Raw genomic sequence first — 23,385 nt, forward strand, 5'->3', positions numbered from 1 at the left:
ATTAGAAAGGCACAGATAAATAAAGAATCGGTAATAGCAGTATTTTTAGATATTGAGAAGGCTTATGATATGATGTGGAGGGAGGGACTTTTGATTAAATTAAGAAAGATGAAAATAGGTGGAAGAATATATAACTGGATAAAAGATTTTCTGGAGAACAGGAGTATACAGGTAAGAATAGGAAGTGAAGTGTCGAGTACGTTTCTGATAGAAAATGGAACTCCACAAGGGAGTGTAATTAGTCCATTATTGTTTTCTATCATGATTAATGATGTTTTTAACCAAGTAGAGCCAGATATTGGTAGGTCTCTGTTTGCAGATGATGGGGCACTTTGGAAAAAAGGAAGAAATATATTATTTATCAATAGGAAAATACAAGAGGCAATTAGGAAAGTCGAAGAATGGGCATATGATTGGGGTTTTAAATTTTCAGTGGAAAAAACTAAAACAATTATTTTTTCTAGGAAGAAGATGGTTCCAGAAATGAGTCTGAAGATGTATGAGAAATCATTGGAGAGGGTAAAGGTATTTAAGTTCTTAGGCATTTATTTCGATGTAAAACTTATATGGTCTGAACATATTAATAAAATAGTTGAGAAATGTCAGAAGGTTTTAAATATCATGAGATGTGTGAGTGGAGTGGAATGGGGGGCAAGTTTTTCTTCATTAAAAACTATTTATGTAGCAATGATTCGGTCTGTTTTTGATTATGGATGTGTGGCATATGGTTCTGCATCAAAAAACCTGTTAGAAAAACTTAATAAAATCCAAGCCCAAGCATTGAGACAGTGTTGTGGAGCAGTTAAGACTACACCCATATCAGCTTTACAAGTCCTGGTAGGAGAGATGCCACTAGAAATTAGAAGGAAACAATTAATGGTTAACTACTGGGCTAACCTTCAGGGACATAAAGATGAACACCCTACAAAAATGGTTTTAAAGAATTGTTGGGAACAAAATGTAAGATGTAGAACAAGTTTTGGGTGGTGTAGTAACATTTATGCAGAAGAATTGCTGGTAAATAATATCAAAATGAGTCCTACAGTTGTGATTCAGGAGTATGAACCATGGATTTATATAACACCTCAAGTAGATCTGCATCTGATGGAGGTTAAAAGAACAAAAAGGGAAGCTGACCTGATATCAGCGTTCTCAGAGTATACCAGTATCAAATACCCTCGACATATACAAATATATACAGACGGATCAAAAGATCCTGAAAGTCAAACAACTGGGGCTGCTTTTTTAGCCCAAGTTACAGGGAATCAGTGGATCAGTGAAGCAAAGAGAACATCAAATCATTTGGCAGTTTATACTGTAGAAATGATAGGAATGCTTTTGGCATTACAGTGGGCAGAGGGGAAAAACTTTGACAAGGTTTTAATTTGTTCAGACTCCGCTTCAGTTTTAAAGAGCTTGAGATCCTTTAAATCTACTCATCAAGATATTCTTTTTAATATCCTACACATATATTCAAGAATTGTTCAAAAAGGCACATCAATCAGTTTCATGTGGGTTCCAGCACACGTAGGGATAAGGGGAAATGAAGAAGTGGACAAATTAGCAAAACAAACTTTACAGAAAGAAACAATAGAGATACAAATGCCATTAAGCAAATCAGAGATAAAGGTTTTAATATGGAGTAAAGTGGTTGAAGAATGGCAAGTAAAGTGGAATAATGAAATAAAGGGTAGATTCCTTTACAGTTTAATAAACAAGGTAAATCAAAACATAAAGTATATAGGTAAATCAAGGAAAGAAGAGGTTATCTTCAACAGAATAGTATTAGGGCACACAAATTTAAATAGCACACTTAAAATAATAGGAAAACACCCAAATGGACAATGTGATCACTGCAATGTTGAAGAAACAATAACTCATGTATTCCTTGTTTGTAGGAAGTATGAACAAGAAAGAGAAACAATGATGAAGGAAATAAGAAAGAACATAAATCAGGAGGTGGATCTTAAGGTTTTAATAAAATGGGCGAGTGAAGTAAATAATAAAATCTTCTTCAATTTTATTAAAGAAACGGGTCTGATAAAAAGGATGTGAGACTCTGTTCCACACTCCGGAGCAGAAGGTGGCGGTAATGCACCTAATAAAGTTGGTGTCAGCCGCCGTTAAAAACCAACAAGAAGAAGAAGAAGAAGAAGTTTCCGCCCGGAGCGCTTTATTCTGCACACTGTACCCGGAAGTTTGCTATCATTATGGCTGCTATTCCAAGCGACGCTCCTCAGCGTGAGTTATATAAAATAAAGTATTTAAATTATTACAATATGTCGTTTGATGTAAGTTTCTTTGCACTGAAAATAGTGCGCATTCAACTGACATTTCGGTATTTATAAAACATACAATTATGAAACGGCTTTAAGGAACTTTATCCCGAACTCACTTGTGTTGTCACTGGGCTAATAGGGAGGCCGTGTCTCATTTTGCTTCATACTTCCTGTGTAAGGGTGCTACGAAGTAACCCGTTGTACAGGGAATCAAGTGCACTTTGTGTGTAATAATGAGCGATTTGGGATGCGGCCGGAGAGTCATCGCGCACACCGTTCAAAGCTGTTGTGTTTTTGAACTTGAAACTGGACCTGAACTTCCGGAATAGTTTAAAAGCAAAAATAAATGTTATTGTATTATTAATAATTGTTATTTAATTAATTTAAATGTTGTTAAATATATTTAACTCAAGTCTTTGATGATGTGATATGATGATATTGAGGTGTTGTAAATTTTTACTTGGGTAAAAATAGTGTTTATTATTATTATTATCATCAGTATAATAATAATAATTATTATTACAGATTGCCCTGGCACCGGCAGCGAGGAAGCTGGCAAATCTTCAGCATGTCAAGGATGTCCGAACCAGGCGGTGTGTTCCTCCGGTGCCCCCAAAGCTCCAGATCCTGGTACGGTTTCAGTTCGTTATCAGCGTCGATCATCAGTTTTCTACATATTTAAATGTTTGTGTTGAACACCTTCGTCAGATCTTTGTGTCTTCCGCTCTTGTGACAATCTGCAATGTTTATGTTTTTGACAAAAAAATTTTATGACGTGCTCTTCTACTGTTTCTTCTTATATTTTGCAGCCATAGAGGAGATCAGGCAGAAGATGTCAAGCGTGAAGCATAAGATCGTGGTTCTGTCCGGTAAAGGCGGCGTGGGAAAAAGCACGTTCAGTGCACACTTGGCTCATGCTCTTGCTGCAGATGAATCCACAGAGGTGGGTTTTTACAAACACAGCACACAGTCCACACTGCGGAAGCTTCATGGGTGTGTTGAGTGTTCGGACAAGAGCTTCAACCCTGCTGTCCCCATACGACCCCAAAAACATAAGTGGGGCAAATCTTGCAGATTAAAAGATCTGATGTCACGATCCACAGGATAAAATAAATACAAGTGCTCTAGTGTGTGTGTGTTAAACAATGTCCTTTACCATGGCGTCACCTCTGAATGAGCCGTGTGTATGTGCGAGTGTGTGTGTGCGTGTTCTGTCTCCGCTCAATGATGCAGGGAAATTACACATGATCAGAAACATCCTGTTAGACATGTAGTGTTTTATTCCCATTTCCTGCCTCCTGCTTCTGGTCCCACACATACACACACACACCATATTTACATTTACATTTAGGCATTTGGCAGACGCTCTTATCCAGAGCGACTTACTTTTTTTTTTTTATCTTATTACACATCTGAGCAGTTGAGGGTTAAGGGCCTTGCTCAAGGGCCCAACAGTAGCAACTTGGTGGTTGTGGGGTTTGAACCTAGGACCTTCCGAACCGTAGTCCAATGCCTTTACCACTGAGCTACCCCTGGCCCTATCGTACACCGTTATCGTGCCATTTTTCCAGCCACTTTAAACACACACTTTCTTTTAAGCTCATGTTAAAATTATAAAGATCCTTAGAATGGATTACAGGAACATGTAGCTGTGCTGATCGTGTAACGTGATTGAATAACAGTGTGCAGCATGTTAAAGCGTATGCGCCGTTGCCCGAGATGTCATCAGGTAAAGTTTAAAAGCTATACGAATTTTTTATAAAAAAGGGGGGTGACAGACAAAACGTGACGCTGAATTTCTTTATAATGTGTTATAAAATGAACCCTGCCTCAGCTGACACAGGATGTTGGACTGTTTCGGTGTGTTTAGCAAAAACGCTGTAATTTAATAGACTTTTACGTATATAAATGCACTAAAAAGATATAGTTATATCACCATGAAGTTTTCAAGTTCTAGATTTAATTACAGTCTCAAAATGAAGTCTGAACGTTTTTTTTTTAGTATTCCTGCATTTTTGTAGAGTATATTCATTTCCTGATTTAAACTTTGCTTAGGCAATGCGCAGAAGGTCCGCTAGAGGGCGGATATGAGCTGTTTATTATTATGAATCCCTGTATTATCAGTTTAGTCTTTTTAGTAATACAAGATATATTTTATTTTGTATATAAAAAATATTGTATACTTTTTTTCTAATGTTCCTTTTCCTAGTTTCTATTCTTAATAGTAAAATAGATTAGAAGGAAATCTACTATATATACAGACATTCCAGGCATTTTTTTTAAACTTGTTTGTTCATGTCTATGAGTCACCAGCAGGGGGAGCAATGATCAGGTTCACTGGTTTAAACACATGCTAAAATGAGTTCAGTTTAAGTCTTTATTTGTCATGTATACATTACTGTACATTGATGGATCTCCCAGATTGTTAGGCGGTTAGGGACAGAGTGGGGACTCACCCGTGATACAGCGCCCCCTGCAGCAGTCAGGGTGTAAAGGTGCCTTTTATCAAGGGCCCAGTTGAGGCTATCTGAGGCTTAAACCGCCGACCTTCTGACCTAACCTTAACGCAATTAAGCTACCACTTCCCCCAGTGATGCACGCTGACAAGAAGTGCAAGAAGTAATTACACCCCCATGGTTTTATGATCAAACACATGCAGTAAGATTTCTCGGAGTAGTTGAGTCATCGATCAGCAGCCGGTCGAGTTCAGGGCTTCCTGCTTCCTGAGATCTGTTAGGAAGAACTCTTTCTAGACCTCATGGTCTCATTCTGTACCAAGGCCAGGTGTTGCTTTTGACAAAGCTAAACCTTACTCACTGAAACATTTAAGACATCTTCCAGCTCTGCCCCGTCGCACCATTTATTGGCCTGGACACGGAGACGTCCAGCAGGTTGTCATCCGCTCGTCCGAGTCTAAATCTGTAATTTAGAGACTCTTTACCTCACAGACGGACAGTACCTAATGTCTGGTTTAAGGGCGCAGGAGCTGCAGCTCGGTGGTGCTGAGGTTTAAACTTATGACCTTCCAATTGGCGGTACACCGTTGTAACCACTGAACTACCACTGCTCGTACCTGGTTTCAACTTTCTTTCCTGGTTTAAAAGCCTCGTCGTTGTTGTTGTTGAGATCTGATTTTGAACTCTTAGGATCGGTCTCTCATTGCTTTAAGAGAACCGCGCGCTCCTGAGTCACGACCTTTATGAATTATCACACCGTTATGTTTTTCCAATAATTATTTATTACTCATTTAAACTTTTCGTTCGATCTCCTTGTTCGAACATTATTATTTTACTAATTACTTATCGTATCTTTTTTCCAATTTAAACTGTAAAGCACGACTGGGACATTGTAAACATGATGACGATGATGCTTTATTGCAGTCTTGTAGTAATAAAGAATCAAGAAAATCTTTCTGTTCAGAAGGAAAGTTGTGGCGTGATCTCTTTCTGTGTGTCCATCAATTAAAACCAACGTTTTGTCTTTTTATTCCAATAAGCGATGATGTCTCTTCCTGAAGTGAGTAAAAACGTCCAGGAAACCCTCTCGCGTCTCTCGCGTCTCTCACTGCTCTCTCGTACACCTCTCTCTCACACACGCACATCTCTCTCACTTCTCTTTCACACACCTTTCTCACACACACTTCTCAAAAGTTAAGATTTAAAGGTGCTTTATTGACATGATAAACATTTACATTTGTATCGCCAAAGCTCGGAGATAACAGGAGGAGAGAGTATTTAAAAAAACACAGTAAAGAGTAATAATAAATACATTTATACAAAGTAAAAGAGTACAGACATTTAGTCAAAGATAGAGTGACTCTCGAACATTATAAAAAAAATCAAAGCATGTACATAATCGTACTATAATAATAATAATAATGATTATTCCTAAGGTCTCTGTCTGCTTTCTCCGCATCACACATCAAACACAGAAATACTTTATCTCGCAGTCTTATTACTTTTACTAAACCCACACACAGTGAAAGTGCGCCTCGTGATCATGAGGAAGTCAAAGGGTCAAGAGCGAAAGTTTACATCCCTCCTGGTTTCTGTGCGCAAAAATATAACATGGCTCCGTTTATTACTTTTGTTCATCTAAAAAAAAAAAAAAAAAAAAGTTGAACAATAAGACTTAACGTCTTATTGTTCAACTTTTTTTTTTTTTTTTTTTAGATGAACACTAATACACTTAATACACTCTTAACGAGTGTAATGTGGGATACTTCTGTGAGCTGAACCTCAGGAAACAGCAACCAGCAGAGCGCTGAGCGAATCAGCAGCGGCCGAGAGGATGTGAAACAGACGACGGTTTCTGTGAAAGCAGCAGAAATTAGAGCAGCGTTAAAGCAACTTCGAGATGGCGGTCACATGATAACCTCCACGAACACCGCCGACGCATGCGCCGCTGTCAGGGACCAGGTAAAGAAATGCAGCTTTTGGATGGCCAGAAGTATGTGCACCCTCGCAGTCAGGTGTAAAAAAAAAAACCCAAAAAAACGTGTGAAACTGTCATGCTGTAAAAATAATCGCTGTTGACTCATTACGTTCACTCGAGTTAATAATAAAGAAAGCAACACCACAGGACAGGTGCACCAAGACCTCACCCGTACAAACTGTTTCCTCAGTTTATTATTAAAGGAGAAAGGTCAAATAATTATCATTATTTTTAGTTTCATATTAGACGTAATTTTTTTAACTGAATGTAATGAATTGTGTCTTGGGTTTAATTCCAGGTGGCGCTGCTGGACGTGGACATCTGTGGACCATCCGTACCCAGAATGATGGGGCTGGAGGGAGAACAGGTAACGGCTCACGGTGCTTTAGAGACCGAGACGGGGCGCAGACAGACAGACGAACCTCCAGATTCAGACAAAACCAGACCTGGTGTTGGTCTAGTCCAGGAGGAACAGCAGAGCTTTTTATCTTTACACAAAAAAAAACATAAAAGGAATCTCTTGGGTTTTTTTGTTTGTTTGTTTTTTCCTAATGAAAAGCAAAGAAACCGTTAGAGATCCGTTATTAGTGTTAGTGTTGTTTATTGCTAATGATATAAATTTCAACATACTGTATGACGCATTTAAAAAAACGTACTGCTGTCCAAAACACAAAGCAAAAGAGCACGGTGATCATGTGTCTCCTCCTGACCAATCCCGTGTCAGCATGGGACAAACATATGATATGTCGAAATAAACAAACGAACAAAAAACCCCTTCAGCATCATGCATGTAACTTATGACAATAACTGTACGATGACTGTATTCGACACAGAGAAGTTGTAAGTCACATGATCAGGACAATATCGCAGACGTTTTTGTAGATTTTGGCGCGTTTGGTGTCGGGACGGCAGCGTTAATGGGAATGTCCAATCCAGGGAGCTTTGAGACTGTTATTAAGTTGGTAAATAAATGCGAGGGTGAGTCAGAAATAATGCGCACGTTTCTTTCGAACTTTCTGTCGGCCGCACTGGTTCATCAGCGCTCTCCGTTCGAGGCTCCTCTCTCCTCAGTCACTGCTGTGCAGGTGTGAAGGTGTTACATTAGAACGCCCCACTTGTGATTTACACAGAAGTGATTGGGGTTGTTTATGTGGTCTGAGGGTGAACCTGGTGCTAAAACAGCTCACACGAGAGCATAAACAGAAGCGCTTGTACGGAGCGGAAACATCCTCAGTCACCGACCGAGAAAAAGTTCAAAAGTCGACCATCAGCTGAAAAATTCATCAACGCTTACAGTTCTCTGAGATTCTTGCGGGCCAGAAGAATTGGAACACCATCAGAAAAAGCTTACGACGTAGAGGTGAAGACGGCGGTGCGCTCGCGGCTCAGACGTGAACAGTTTTTAGTTTAATGAGGGAATACGAAAGCGTGTTGAAAAGCACGGAGATTCTGTCGTAAGGTGATGTATTTGTCCGTAACTAAAACAGAATTAAAATAGATTCTACAGCCAGAATCATGCGGATCGTTGTTTTTCCTCACGCTTGTAGTATAATTTGGGATCTTTTAATAAATAAAGCGGTGAATTTTTCTGTGATGTAACAGTTACAGAAGGAAGGAGTCTCCAGTGTTGGGTCCGTACAGACTCTCAGCGGGACACGAGGTGCAAAGAGTTTATAGCTGTGAGTGAGAACAGGAAGTGTGGCGTTTGGGAAACGGATTGAATCGTTAGCAAACATGTAGCTTCGTGTATCGATACAAGTTTAATAAATGATACAGAAGCGTAACCAAACACACGGAGCGAGCGCGCAGACACACCCATGACGGGAATAATTACTGTCTTCTTTTTTTTTATTTCATTTAAATCATACAGTAAAAATTGTCTTAGGCATCTGTTCCTCCTCGACCCTCCTCTGTCCGTCACGGCTTTTCTCCAGAAGTTTCTGTTCCACTTCCTGCTCTCCGCGTTGCTCAACCATGCGTCTGGTGCACGTCTTCTCATGAATATCTAAATCTGTCATATTAATAGGAATTACACATGTTTAGTTATTCTGTTACCGTATTTTAATTATTTTTAGTAATTTTAGTGTGTGTGTGTGTGTGTGTGTGTGTTTAGAAATGCAAATGTTTTTCTGGTGATTGTGTGATTCCCCCGTTTCTGCTTTAAGGTCGTGGTTTCATGGCTTATAGACAGAGTTCCTCTTTCCTGATGTGGCCCGTGTTCGTGTTCCTCATAAACCACACCGAGCTTCAATAACTCTGACACTCTGATAACTCTTTTTAATATAAAGGGTTGGTGTTGATTAATTTCCCGTAGCAGCGCAACCTGGAGTCAGAGCAGTGTGGCACCCGGTGCAGGCTTTATTAGTTACAGCTGTAGTGTGTGTGTGTTTGAAGTGGACATGGTTTGTGATCCAACTCTGTGTGTGTGTGTGTGTGTGTGTGCAGGTTCATCAGAGTGGCTCTGGCTGGTCTCCTGTGGTGAGGTTCCCCAATTTGTTAATGCTTAAAATACAGAAATAAAAAGAAAGGTTACAAAGTTAATGTCACACCATGTATCATTTATTCTTTCTGTGTGTGTGTGTGTGTGTGTGTGTGTGTGTGTGTGTTTGTTCTCAGTATGTAGAAGACAACCTGGCCGTCATGTCCATCGGGTTCCTGCTCAGCAGCCCTGATGATGCGGTGATCTGGAGAGGACCGAAGAAGAACGGTGGGTGGAACCACAAGAGGATTAGAGAGAGAGAGAGAGAGGAATGAAGGAGAGAACGGGGAGTTAAGGAGTGTAGGAGATGGAAAAATGAGAGAAAAGGAAGAGAGGACAGGAAGTAAAAGAAGGGATGGAGACAGGTGAAAAGATGGGCAAGTATGAAATGGAGGAGTAGAGAAAAAAGATGAGAATGGATGAGAGAAAAAAGAGGGAGAGAGGAGTGAAGGGGGGTTAAAGGAGGGCGAGAGAAATGGTGGGAAAGAGAGAAAGGAGAGGAGAGAAGAAGTGAGACAAGGAGGAGGGGACAAGTTGGGCATGAGGGAGAGAATAAAGGACAGAGAAGAGTAAAGGAGAGAAGCAGGGGGAATAAAAATAGAGGAGAGGAGAGAAAAGGAGGAGAGACAAGAAAATGACAAGAAGAGAGAAAAGCTTTCTTTATTCTTTCTGTTTTTCCTCTTTCTCTTCCGCTTCATCATCTTTCGTTTCCTCTTCTTCCTTTTTGTCATCATTGTAAACTCGATCTTCTTCTTCAGGTTCTTCTTTATCTGTCCTCTCTCTCTGCTTTTACCTTCTATTTCATGCCACCTTTTCCTTTTCTTCTTTACCTTCTTCCTCATCGCTTCTTCTTTTCCTTCCCTTTCTTCCTACGTCCGCATTGTCTTACGCTGTATCTTCTGTCCTCTGTGTCCCGGAATTGTTCTGAGTTCAGAGTGAAGCTCTCCTAACCACCGTATTGACAGATGTTACCGCGGCGACACCGTGACCTTCACGTCATGTGACTCCCGGGGTGTCGATTTGGTTTCCTGAAGGTCCATGTGGCTTCTGTCGCGCCACCCGACACCTGCCGGATAAAGAGGAAGTGCTCCAGGGTGCCTTCGCTCAGAGTTTTACCACCGAACCCCCACGCAGCGCCCCCTGTGGACCTGCACGGCTCAGTGCTCACAGCCCAGAGATTTCCTTTCCATTTAAACTGCCACGTGACAGAGTTAATATCCCACACAGCTTAAGAGTTTTTTTTCTTTTTTTTAACAGTATTTAGAGCGACTGCGACGGTTTCACTTCCTCCGAAAAAAAGCTGAAAATGGCACTGGGACACAATCTGCGTCCGTCACCTGCACCGATGTGGGTGTCACGGTTCCTTTTCGGCATGAAAAACCCCGTCCTGGTTGTAGCGCGTGTGTACACGATGACACATTATTCACCACTTCACCAAAAAAAAAAAAAAATAATCCCACAATGTTGCACAAGACATGATTTACAGCTGAGCACGACAGTGTGGCGCCGTGCCAGAAAAATAATAAACACCAGAATGCTGTGATGGAGCTGAGTCGCTCTTACCGTCCTGACATTGATCAGTTTTCTGTAACAGTACATCCTGAAGTGTATTAAATATAGCATTAATATGTTAAATATGTTTAAAAGCCTCGGCATAACTAGTTTAAGTGCTGACACTGGAGACTCCTTCCATTCAAACACAGCCCATAGTGATCTGATTCACGAGGGAACTCCTGATACGATTATTATATTATCACTATACCCGACTGCCGATTTGATTTATATAAAAGTAAATAAAATAAATAAATAAAACTGTATCTTTAAGTATACGAATGCTGTGCTGCACCACCTGCAGGATTATAGAGGAACTGCATTTCTCACCTCACAAGCAAACATGTATAAAGGAAAAATTCGACTGGAGATATGTAGCTGAATAGATTTTTTTTTTCCCCACGTCTGTAGTTGCTATGGGAACACCCTTCGCACACTACGGGCAATTTGAGAATGCGAATTAGCATGTAAACTCCACGCACACAGAGATTTCGAGGCGGGAATCAAACCCTGACCCTAGAGGGAGGCTAAACACTACACCACCGAGCCGCCCTCGATCCAACACATTCATTATAAATAAAGCTGTGGTTTGCAGCTGTGGGAATGTCAGAGCTTGGTTTAAAGAAAATAAATAATCCTGCTTCTTTTCCCGACCAATCAGGATCCAGGATTCGATCAGAAGTGCGTTGTTTTTTTGTTTTCCGTTCCGCAGTACTTCATGAGGAAAGAGTTGTTCTCTGACAAAACCATGGCAGGATGAACAGCCGTAAAGATTCATTTTAGATTCAGATGTGTGTTTAGCACTTTATAACCTTTTGAGTCCTGGAAATAACGGCATTGTGTGTGTGCGTGTGTGGGGTGTTTTTTTTTTTTCCTTTAGTGGTCAGAATAAAAGTGTCCAACAGCACCTTTAACCATGGTGGTGTGTTCAGTGGCCCGGTGACCTGCGTTGAAGCGGAGTGCTCACTAAGTGATGCGACTTTTATATGAAAATAAAGATTATATATATATATATATACACTCACAAAAGTGTAAATATTTTATTATATCTTTTCAAGGGACAATGCTAAAGATATGAAACTCTGATAGAATGTAAAGTAATCAGTGTACAGCTTGTATAATGGTGTAAAGTTGATGTTCCCTCAAAATAACTCAACACAGCTATTAATGTCTGAACTGCTGGCAACAAAAGTGAGTACACCCCTAAATGAAAATGCCCAAACTGTGCCCAATTAGGCCTTTTCCCTTCCCGTTGTCATGTCACTCGTTAGTGTTACAAGGTCTCAGGTGTCCTTGGGGAGCAGGTGTGTTAAATTTGTTGTTATCGCTCTCACACACTCATACTGGTCACTAGACGTTTAACATGGTAAAGAATTCCCTGAGGATCTGAAAGAAAGAATTATTGCTCTACACAAAGATGGCCTAGGCTATAAGAAGATTGCTAACACCCTGAAACTGAGCCTCAACACAGTGGCTAAGACCATACAGCGGTTTAAAAGGCCCGGTTCCACTCAGAACAGGCCCCGCCATGGTAGACCAAAGAAGTTGAGTGCACGTGTTCAGCGTCATGTCCAGAGGTTGGCTTTTGAAAATAGACGTGCGAGTGCTGCCAGCATGGCTGCAGAGGTTGAATGGATGGGGAGGCAGCCATATGCCGCACGCTGCATCAAATGGGTCTGCATGGCTGTCGTCCCAGAAGAAAGCCTCTTCTAAAGATGGTGCACAAGAAAGTCAGCAAACAGTTTGCTGAAGACAAGCAGACTAAGAACATAGAATACTGGAACCACATCCTGTGGTCTGATGAGTCCAAGATAAACTTATTTGGTTCAGATGGTATCAAGCGTATGTGGCGGCGACCAGGTGAGGAGTACAAAGACAGATGTGTCTTGCCTACAGTGAAGCATGGTGGTGGGGGTGTCATGGTTTGAGGCTGCATCAGTGCTGGGGCACTACAGCTCATTGAGGGAACCATTAAGGCCAACATGTACTGTGCCATACTGAAGAAGAGCATGATCCCCTGCCTTCGGAAACTGGGCCATAGAGCATTATCCCAGCATGATAATGACCCCAAACACACTTCCAAGACAACCACTGCCTTGCTGAAGAAACTGAGGGGAAAGGTGCCGGACTGGCCAAGCATGTCTCCAGACCTAAACCCTATTGAGCATCCGTGGGGCGTCCTCAAACGGAAGGTGGAGAAGCACAAGGTGTCCACCATCCACCAGCTTCGTGACGTGATCAAGGAGGAGTGGAAGAGCTCTAGTGAACTCCATGCCCAAGAGAGTTAGAGCAATGCTGGAAAATAATGGTGGCCACACAAAATGTTGACACTGGGCACAGTTTGAACATTTTCATTTAGGGGTGTACTCACTTTTGTTGCCAGCAGTTCAGACATTAATGGCTGTGTGTTGAGTTATTTTAAGGGAACATCAACTTTACACCATTATACAAGCTGTACACTGATCACTTTACATTCTATCAGAGTTTCATATCTTTAGCGATGTCCCTAGAAAAGATATAATAAAATATTTACAAAAATTTGAGGGGTGTACTCACTTTTGTGAGATATATATATATATATATATATATATATATATATATATAAAAATCTAGCTTGCTCGATGACATGAAAATGTGTGTGTGTGTGTGTGTGTGTGTGTGTGTGTGTGTGTGTGTGTGTGTGTGTTTTGGAGATCATAGCAGATTTTTTTGGGGAAGTTAAGATTAAGTGGAAGTGGAAATATTTTTATTCTCATGTTCTCAGAGAGATATTTATGCAGTCTGACGCATCGGACGCTTTACAGGCCTAATGAAATCCTAACACAAAGGCAAGCTGCCATGCTGTCAGAGCTTTAAACGTTCTGTATCTCACTGTTAACAGACGTCAGAGCTCCCATGAAGTGTGTGTGTGTGTTAGTGGCCCAGCTGAAATGCAGTTCGGATTATGCACTTTTTCATTCCTCCGGTTCACTCCTCTTCTGAACACACCGTTTTAGTGAATATGTAAATGAGCTACTGCTGAGCCACGCCCCTTTCGAGCCAGGGGAGGGGCTCTTCTTATATGAAGGCACATTGTAGGGAAACTCCTATTGGGTGGTTTAAGCCCTGAATTTCGAAACAAGACTAAACACTTGATGCGGAAGATGTTATTGGAAGCGGTGGACTCTTTACTCTGCTTTACTGTGTCGTCACATTGTTGATTAATTTCCCCCAAAACCACAACACGCTGAGGTTTATCGCTTATGTCAGGATGAGTGTTATAGCTGCTGAGTAATGATTTGGTGTGTGTGTGTGTGTGTGTGTGTGTGTGTAGGCATGATAAAGCAGTTCCTGAGAGATGTGGACTGGGGCGAGCTAGACTACCTGATAGTGGACACGCCCCCGGGAACCTCAGATGAGCACCTGTCCGTGGTGCAGTACCTGAGTGGAGCAGGCATCGATGGAGCTGTTATTATCACTACACCACAGGTGTGTGTGTGTGTGTGTGTGTGTGTGTGTATACACATCTTAAAATAATCAGACTCGATCACCTTGTCTTAGTCAGAGGTCAGGCCACACGTTCATGTTTTCCTGCAGGCAAAAGAATTCCCCGTTCTTTATAACTTCCACAGGATAACACAGGAGTGAAGGAAGACGTGATGTTCCTGCCTCTGATCACGAACTTTGAAATTTCCTTCAACAGGAAGTCTCTCTCCAGGACGTACGGAAAGAGATCAGATTCTGCCAGAAGGTCAAGCTGCCCATCATCGGCGTGGTGGAGAACATGAGCGGCTTCGTGTGTCCCAAGTGCAAGGCGAGTATCTGGGTTCTGGGATATCTAACTCAGTGGGGTGTACAAACTTCTGCATCACAAGTGACCTTTTTTTTTTTTTTTTTAAGTTGATCACACGAAAAAAAAAAAAGAATTAGTGCCTACTTTCAAAAAGTAACAACAGGTGTAATTTATCTAGGGTGCCCAAACTTTCAGGCAGCTACTTTTTGATTATAAATTATTGTTAAATTATTTAGGATTTAATCAAGTCTGGATGATTCCATGATTAAATAGGGATATCGTGGGGATACAGATAACAGATAACAGTTATAATAATAATAATAATTAAAAATAATAATATTAAGGATTTATTTTTAGTGATTATAAATATGGATTGTAAGTGAATGATGTAATGTTAAACTATTTTGTGGAAACTTATAGTATTATATTTTAACACATAGCCGTTAAAGCTTCAAACATTTTAGCTATTATTTGTTTTGCAATTTATTATTTTTCAATAAAACATATACAGGACTCAGGATTGTGCAGTACAGAGTGACGTATCTTTTTTTTTTTCAGAATAAAACAGTCTAATATAAAATAGTAGAATTTTAGTGCATTTTAACCAACTATACACGCATGTCTGAACACACAAAAAAAAAAAGGGTCACACAAGCAAATAAATAGCCCAGATACACACCATCACATGTTTTTATTGTTGTGACCAAAAAAAAACATAATAATAAATAAATAAATAATAATATGCTCATTTTACACTCTACAGAGTTCTACATTTTTGCGATATCATTCCTATATTCCAGTAGGAGTCGAATTTACCCGTTTAAATTAATGATCACTTTTATTCTACATGACGGATCTGAAAACCCAAACACACAGTTTAAAGTCTGAAGCCTCACCGTTAACACACACCGACAGGACGTCCATATAAGCACATAGATATTATTTTAATCGTCTGATGCTGTGTTGCCGGCACGTTTTAAGAGTTAAATTATTCTTTTTGTAATTTTTTTAAATGATTAATTTTCCCAGAGACTAAGTAAAAAAAAATGTATTCAAATTTATCTATTCATAGGTTTCAAGTTTTTTTTTTTTTTTAAGCTTTAATGACTGGATTCTTTGCAAACATTAACATCATCAGACACCCATCATCACACGTGCCATCGAAACACACGTTCTTCACACGTACTGCGAAAAACTTCTTTAGACCTTAGTGACCTGCATCCAAAAACCTCTTCAGTGATAACATTAAAGAAACATAAATATAATAATAATAATAATAATATTAAAGGACTATCTACTTTTTCTTTAACTCTGCACGTGAAGTGTTTAGCATCGCACTAAGTAAAAGTATAGCCTGTAAATGTAAGCCCCGCCCCCCAAAAGGAGACCTCAGTCTAATCATTTAAATGTGTATTCATAGACATTTTCACATTTCATACAAATCTCCATAATTTGTTTTAGTTGTGTAAAGCTGCCTTGCAACATTGAGATTCGTTAAAGGCGCTATACGAATAAAACTGAATTGTAATTGAACTGTCAGTGACACTTCTTCGTCTATACACACAATCGCAGCAGATCTGAGATCATATCCTGTGTCATGTCTCACTGGTTGCACATCGCCCACAGATTCACTTCTTTAAATGGAAAACGACCCTACCATCACACACACACACACACACACACACACACACACACGCATACTCCCCACACATACACACACAACTGTCACGTGTGTGCAATCTGTCTGCTATATTTGTTTTATGTTTGAGATAAAGGTCACGTCCACACAAAAACATTCTTAACTAAGCCAAGAGGCTGTCTATAAAACCTTTACTAAAGAATTAAATTACTATCCTAACTAACTAAATAAATAACTGGTTGGAGGGATATTTTAGCTACAGTTAAATTCCAGCAGTCTGTGTGCTTAAATTTGTGCCCCCTGTACCCCACGCCAGGGGATTTAAAACTAAGCAGTCAAGATGATAATAATAATAATAATAATAATAAAGTAGATACTTTCTGCTTTAATTCACAAAAATCTTGCATTAACGGCATTTATATGGTGTATAAAGTGCTCGTGGTACGATAAGTACCGGGCCACTCGCGCTGTACTGGTTGACCTCAGTAGAATGTGTAATGGGAGTCTTTCACATGGGGTCTGTGCCATCAGGTCAACTGTACCGCCAACAAGAGAGATATCCAAGGACACACGTGGACATGGACAGCCTAAAAATAAACAGTGTAGTCCGCAGACACTGAACTTATCTATATAATAAATATAAAAATATAAATGAATGAATGAACCCTTCACTCAGACAGTGTAAGGTTTCCTGATCTCTCTCTTTACTGCAAACAAAATTATCTTAGCAAGTGAAAATATCTTTAATATACTGTAATTAGGTTTATCTACACTTTCTTGAAAGAAGATTAGAATAAACCAAACATAACATATGCAACAAATGCAACAAAAATTGCAAAAAAAAAAGAGTCTGTTTTCTGATTCTTAGGAATTTATTAAAAAAATAAATAAAAAATTTCGCCTGCAGTTTTTGGGAAATTCAACTAGAAATAAGTTTAATAATCATTTGTTTTTTGTAAATCTATTTTAAGAAATTATATAGATAGATTTGGTTAAAATATTCAAGAATATTTCACTTTGCTATAATGTAATTTTTTTCGCACTGTTGCTTTTTGTTAGGTATCCAGTAAAAAAACAAACAAAAAAAAAAATAACATCATTGCGCTTCCTCATTCCTTATACTGTAACACGTCCTGCGGCTTGTGTCCAGGCGAATATTTCTGCAGCTCCCTATTCCTCGCTGGAACCCTTTTGTCTAACCAGACCGTGCGAAGGTGTGTCCTATCCTCTGGCTGACTGGCTGACTAACTGTCTCTCTCTCTCCAAATCGCTCATGACTGGCCCATAGGTTTTAATACACTCTCTTTGCACTCCTGTCGTGTGTGTGTTTTCTTGTGTCACAATATTACATTTCCATAGAACTCACACTCAACAGCAGTACTGCTTACATACACAGCAGTATGTAAGAGGTGGAAAAAAAATCAGTTTTTTTTCTATACTGTATCTGAGTTTTTTTCACCTTTGAGGGTGTTGAGAGTAAACTTTCAGAGTGCTCTCTCGCTCTCTGGTTTTTTTTTTTTAGCCCTGTGATGGCTTCCTTCACTTGCATCAGGAACTACAGTATCAAATACAAACCCAATGACATTCTGACTCCAGTCCTGAACCTTCTTCTCTCATGAAATAACTAAACTGAGCACAACTAGACATCAGACTGTTTATCGGTTAGTTGTCCAGTTACTTTTGATCCTGTGAAAATGGAAGGACTTTAAAGATCGATGTATATTAAATTCATCTTCAGTGATTTGTCCTTGTCCATGTGGAAGTGGTCCCTGTCTATGTCCATGATTAGAAAGACATGGACACCTGTATGATGTGTGACTCCCGTCGCTCCCGTCATTGTTTTATTTAAAAACATACACCGTCTGGCCAAAATAAAGTCTCACCATTTCAGAAGGACTGAATTAAAAAAAATTATATAAAGATCATAAAAGGAGTTCACTTGAGGTTGCAGAGTAAAAAAAAAATACCCAGTAGAAACCAAAGCTATGTTTCATAGTGAAAGTAAGAGCATTCCTGCGCACACACACACACACACAGTGTGATGTACAAGCCTCTGGAGACAGTGTTATGCTCTGGGGTTGATCAGTTGCTCAGGTCTAGACTCAGCAACGTTATCTATAAATATAATAAAACTGTAAAGTGGGCGTTTGTACATTTGAAGATATTGCTAAAAAATTATTTGTGGTGATGCAAGATGAGTAATGGAACACATCAATATGTTTTGGGGAATTTTTGTTTGTCTGTCTGTCTGTGCATGCATCATGTATAAACAAATATAAAAGGTGTATTAAGGATTGAAGTAACATATAGCCGTTGTTTTTTTGCAATCGGCCCCATACGCTAATTTAAAATTAATAAAAATTTAAATGAAAAGTGCCCTTATATCCTAAAAAAAAACCTTGATCGCTTTTTTTTTCCCAGATCGTTTTTGAGTGTTCAATTAAATTCCACGTGAACGAAGTCACGTGTACATCTAGTGTGGCAATGAAATGAAGTCAGCTGACGACCTGAATGTACTGAATGACCAGGTTATCACTTCTATTAATTTTTTCTTCTTCCCGGATGGCACGGAGCGTATTTTCAGGAGTGTGAAAGAGTGACTCTGGGATCATGAGGACTTATTTACACACATGAACTGGACACCTCAGTGTTTGATGTAATCATAGCTGAAGATGACATGTTGTGTGTGTGTGTGTGTGTGACATTTTTTAGGGCCATGCAGTATATTTTCATTAAAACCATCTTTTCCACTTAATAAATAAACCATATGCTTTTCCATTAAGCTTTAATTTATAATTTGCATTGGATTCAAGCTGCTAGTTTTAGCTTTACTCAGCATTTAGACACTTTGCTAGAGATGTCATTTCTCTTTGACCTTGCTCTCCATGGGAGTTTCCCCACAGGAGGAACTTGGTGTAAATAACTGCTTTATCAGAACTTTTATCCAATTCGTAATCACGAACACCACTCTCTCACGCCGCCATAGAGAGCTGCTAGTCTATCTGTTTGCGGTGATTTTCCACTAAACACTTCCTCATTAGCCTGGCTTTAAATACTAACCTTGCTTTACTACACACTTTCCCTGCACAGGGAACCCGAGCAAGTTGCTTCCGTTTCTCGGAAATCTTATCCCAATGTAATCAGAATGTCACGACCCCTTTTTACAGAACACGTCTCAGATTTTCCCGCCGACCACGGGAGGGGCTCAGCGCATGTGCGAGGACCTGAGGCTGCCCCTGCTGGGTCGAGTCCCTCTGGACCCACGGATAGGTACGCGGCAACGCCGCCGCTCTGCATTCCGATTGGTTGATGATAAATTTGTGCATAATTGTTTCATTGTTATTATATTCCATGTTTATGGAAGGAGTCTCCAGTTCAAGCACTGATGAGAACTGGAATTTGTTTTACAGACATTCTGCAACATCAAGCAGCAGAACCCTGTCTCTCTCTCTCTCTCTCTCTCTTCCTGTCTCTCTCTCTCTGTTCCTCTCTCTGTCCTTTTCTCTATCTCTCTTTGTCTTTCTCTCTCTGTCCCTCTCTATCTCTCTGTCCCTTTCTCTCTCTCCCTCTCTCTCTCCCTCTCTCTCTCTCTGTCCCTCTCTCTCTCCCTCTCTCTCTCTGTCCTTCTTTCTCTCTCTGTCCCTCTCTTTCTCTCTGTCCCTTTTTCTCTCTCCCTTTCTCTCTCTCCCTCTCTCTCTCCCTCTCTCTCTCTGTCCTTCTTTCTCTCTCTGTCCCTCTCTATCTCTCTGTCCCTTTCTCTCTCTCCCTTTCTCTCTCTCCCTCTCTCTCTCCCTCTCTCTCTCTCTGTCCCTCTCTCTCTCTGTCCTTCTTTCTCTCTCTGTCCCTCTCTTTCTCTGTGTCTCAGTCCCTTTCCCCCTCTCCCTCCCTCTCCCTCCTTCTCTGTCTCTCTCTCAGTTCAGTTTAAAAGAGCTTTATTGACATGAATGTTAACAAAAGTATTACATTGTTGCCAAAGCCATTAGAAAACTTTAAAATTACATCATAAATAACATCAATCTGAATTTATAAACCTATATAAACATTATAAACATATTAGATATGAAAGAATATCATATTAGGTAGACATAAACAAAACAGCCCCCCCCCCCCCACACACACACACACAAAATAAATAGATAAATAATTACATATATATATATATTAATAATAAAAATTAAATAAAACAACAGTAATAATAAATAAATACATATTTATTACATATAATAATAAAAAATATAACATCAATATTAACAACAATAACAACTATCTTAACAGTAGTAGTCTCACTGTCTCTCAGGCTCTCACACTCGGACACAAATTTTGCAGCGAGGGTAGCAGTGCACCTTTAGAAAAATTTGGGATTTTGTGAGATGATCTGTGTCTCTCTATCTTTGTCCCTCTCTCCCTCTGTCCCCCTCTTCCTCTGTCTCTGTCCCTCTCTCTGTCTCTGTCCCTCTCTCTCTCTGTTTCTGTCCTTCTCTCTCTCTTTCTCTCTGTCTCTGTCCCAGTCTCTCTCTCTCTCTCTGAGACTTAAACCAGTTCAACAAAATCCTGCCGTACTTCTTTAGTATTTTCATCACCATCCTTCTGTCCTAGTTTTACTCCTTTCCTGATATTTAAATAAAACTCTTATTCTAAGAAAACAGCCTACATAAATGTTGTCACAATGAGTTGTTATTTTACTTAGAATTTATCTCCTGTAGCCAGCACTTTTCCATCGGTTTTAGTTCTCTTATTTTTTTAACTCGGGTTCCGCATTTTTTCAAATTGTAATTCTCCTTTTTTTTTCTTTTTTTTCTTTTTTGTAAAAGGCCGATGCTGTGACGAGGGAAAGTCGTTCCTGAATGAAGTGCCAGATTCTCCAGCTGCTGCAGTGTATTGTGCTATTGTGCAGAGTAAGATGATGCACACTCTCACATTGATACAGACACACACGTTTCAGTATTGCTCAGCGAGGTTCATACAAGGATAAGCGATCTGAAAAAGTGTTTAAAATGTTGACACACCCACCCATACACCTTAGGTGGACCGATGGCTTTCAGTGTTTGGAGATCTCTTCCTGTTGGGATTCTCATTATTCTGATCATTTTTAAGATGTGCTTCCTGCTTTTTTCGCACTGTGACAAAGGATGAGGAAGAGGAACAATAGAATTATATTTCAGACCGAGAGATTCAAGTACAATAGAGGCAGCTTGTGTAAAAATTCTTGTGTGTACAGAATTTTATACAGTAAATTCTACATACACTTTCTCAGAGCTGGGAAAAACACAACATACAAAATAGGAGGTTCAGAAAATACTGTTATGTCTTATTTTTAATCGTAAAGACTTTAAAAACACTTTCTAAATTCTAAAAAAAATTCTGTTTTGTTTTTAGCATTTGTTCATTCTGAGAACGATTTGGAAACGTGACGGAGGGGCAATATTTATAAAATATCATAAATCAGAAATGCATTACATAATCATCTTAAACAAAATGAAGCAGCATGACATCCTACATGACCAGATTGTTGTGTGTTTTCTGAGTGATGCCATTCATGAGTGAGCTGAGGTCAGGGTTACCCTACGGTCATGGATGAGAGAGTTTGGTGTGGAAGATCTCGAGTCTTGACCTCAACCTGATAGAACACCTTTGGGATGAATGGGCCACGCCTTCTCGTCCATTATCAGTGTCTCACCTCACAGATGCGCTTCTGGGAAAATGATCCAAGGTTCCCACAAACACACTTCTTAACCATGTGCAATACTGTGTTTCGCCACACCTATTTAGGGGGCGCTGTTTTGCTCAGTAAAAAATGTGAGAGACATGGCAGACAACAGCAGCACAAACCACTAAGCAAGGTGTGTTTATTACAATGGTACATACAGTCTAGAAAAAAAAACAAACAGGTGAGGGCAGGCTTCTCTTGGCCTTTGGAGAAAAAAAAAACACACTGCTTAGCGCTTAACTTTTAACTTAAAGTATTTTAAAAGTTTAAAAAAATATCAAGTTTAGTTTTCATTTTTGGGAGAAAAAAAAAGTCTAAGTGACCGGCTTGTTGGTTTGCTTACTGAATGACCGGTCATGTTAAATTGGACAGAAAACTAAATCAGCCTGCTTGTTTATTCTTTCTGGATCAGTTACCGGAGCGAGGCAGAGCCGAAAACACGGAGCGTTTCAGTTCCCTATCAAGAGTCAAAGCAACAAAGCGCCTGTCTATATCTAGATCATATGGTGAGCGGCCTGCAGGGGTTTTGTTGTGGTTCCTGTTCTCTCACAGTGTCTCAACCCTTCTAAAAATAAAGGTATCCTACTTGGGCTTTTGATTAATTTTGCAACTTATTTCCTACATCCGCCCAAACCCACTTGTCAATCTGACCCCGCTCTTGTGCTGGACTTTTATGACTGTTGATTTGATTGTCTTGGATTGTAATGGAGTCATTGTCCTTTAGACGAAGGGCTTAAACTTGTAGGCAAACATCAACTAATGCTAGATTTCCAGTTTAGTCTTTTTAGTGAACAGGGTGTAACAGACTCAGAGGAATACATGACCCGCCCTCTGGTACACGCATGAGCTCACACGCAGCTGGTGTCGATGTGATTGACCGAGTAGGAAGAGGACGACATTTCCACCAGTTTTTATTTTTATTTATTTCTTTTTTTGCCACTAAACTGTGCTCATGAGTAGAGCTGCATTATTTTATATCTCTACAATAGGGCTGCACGATATGCTGTGACAGCTCAACAGAATTAAAAGTGTTCAGCTCCTGACGTCTGATGCGTCACGTTTCAGATTTTAGGGGAAGAATTGGAGGAAATGATTCCCGAGTGACATATTGCACTTCATTGTTTGATATGCTTTGGGAGAAGCGTCTGCCAGTTCGATGTAGATTAGAGCTCTGTGATTGCCAAGGAAATCAGCCACAATATATTTGAATACTTTCCAAGCAATACGTTCCGGCCCATCCAACAGATCTCACCTTTTTGATCTTGGCATAGTCACCTTTTTGGTCTTGGCATAATTTATCCTGGAAACATCTTGTACAGCCTGCACCATCCTTGTTTATTGCTTTCACAAAATTCCCAGTCTTATGTGAAGAGGAGGCAAAAATATATTTTCATGGTTCATGCACCACATTTTTGTGACCTGAAACTAACATCTTTCTAGAATAATGTAACTCCGTCCCATTCCCACACAGTACTTTGTATAGCCGTGCTGCAACCCCAGTAATGAAGCCACGACTCCACAGAT

At 39.9% G+C, this 23,385-nt stretch overlaps 1 protein-coding gene across 1 annotated transcript in view; it reads left to right on the plus strand.

Moving 5' to 3' along the window:
• Positions 1 to 2,185: 2,185 nt before the first annotated feature.
• The window catches only part of nubp1 (nucleotide binding protein 1 (MinD homolog, E. coli)), a 28,915-nt gene continuing 7,715 nt past the window's right edge, over positions 2,186 to 23,385 (plus strand). Inside the window, exons 1-10 of the mRNA XM_053514761.1 lie at positions 2,186 to 2,241; positions 2,805 to 2,909; positions 3,089 to 3,222; positions 7,012 to 7,080; positions 9,159 to 9,191; positions 9,330 to 9,420; positions 14,057 to 14,211; positions 14,426 to 14,536; positions 19,322 to 19,424; positions 20,966 to 21,049. Of these exons, the coding sequence (XP_053370736.1) occupies positions 2,211 to 2,241; positions 2,805 to 2,909; positions 3,089 to 3,222; positions 7,012 to 7,080; positions 9,159 to 9,191; positions 9,330 to 9,420; positions 14,057 to 14,211; positions 14,426 to 14,536; positions 19,322 to 19,424; positions 20,966 to 21,049 (916 nt within the window). The 5' untranslated portion in view covers positions 2,186 to 2,210. The remainder of the gene's footprint in view (positions 2,242 to 2,804; positions 2,910 to 3,088; positions 3,223 to 7,011; positions 7,081 to 9,158; positions 9,192 to 9,329; positions 9,421 to 14,056; positions 14,212 to 14,425; positions 14,537 to 19,321; positions 19,425 to 20,965; positions 21,050 to 23,385) is intronic.

This window comes from Clarias gariepinus, chromosome 16 (genome assembly GCF_024256425.1).
Source record: "Clarias gariepinus isolate MV-2021 ecotype Netherlands chromosome 16, CGAR_prim_01v2, whole genome shotgun sequence".
Taxonomy (NCBI): Eukaryota; Metazoa; Chordata; class Actinopteri; order Siluriformes; family Clariidae; genus Clarias; species Clarias gariepinus.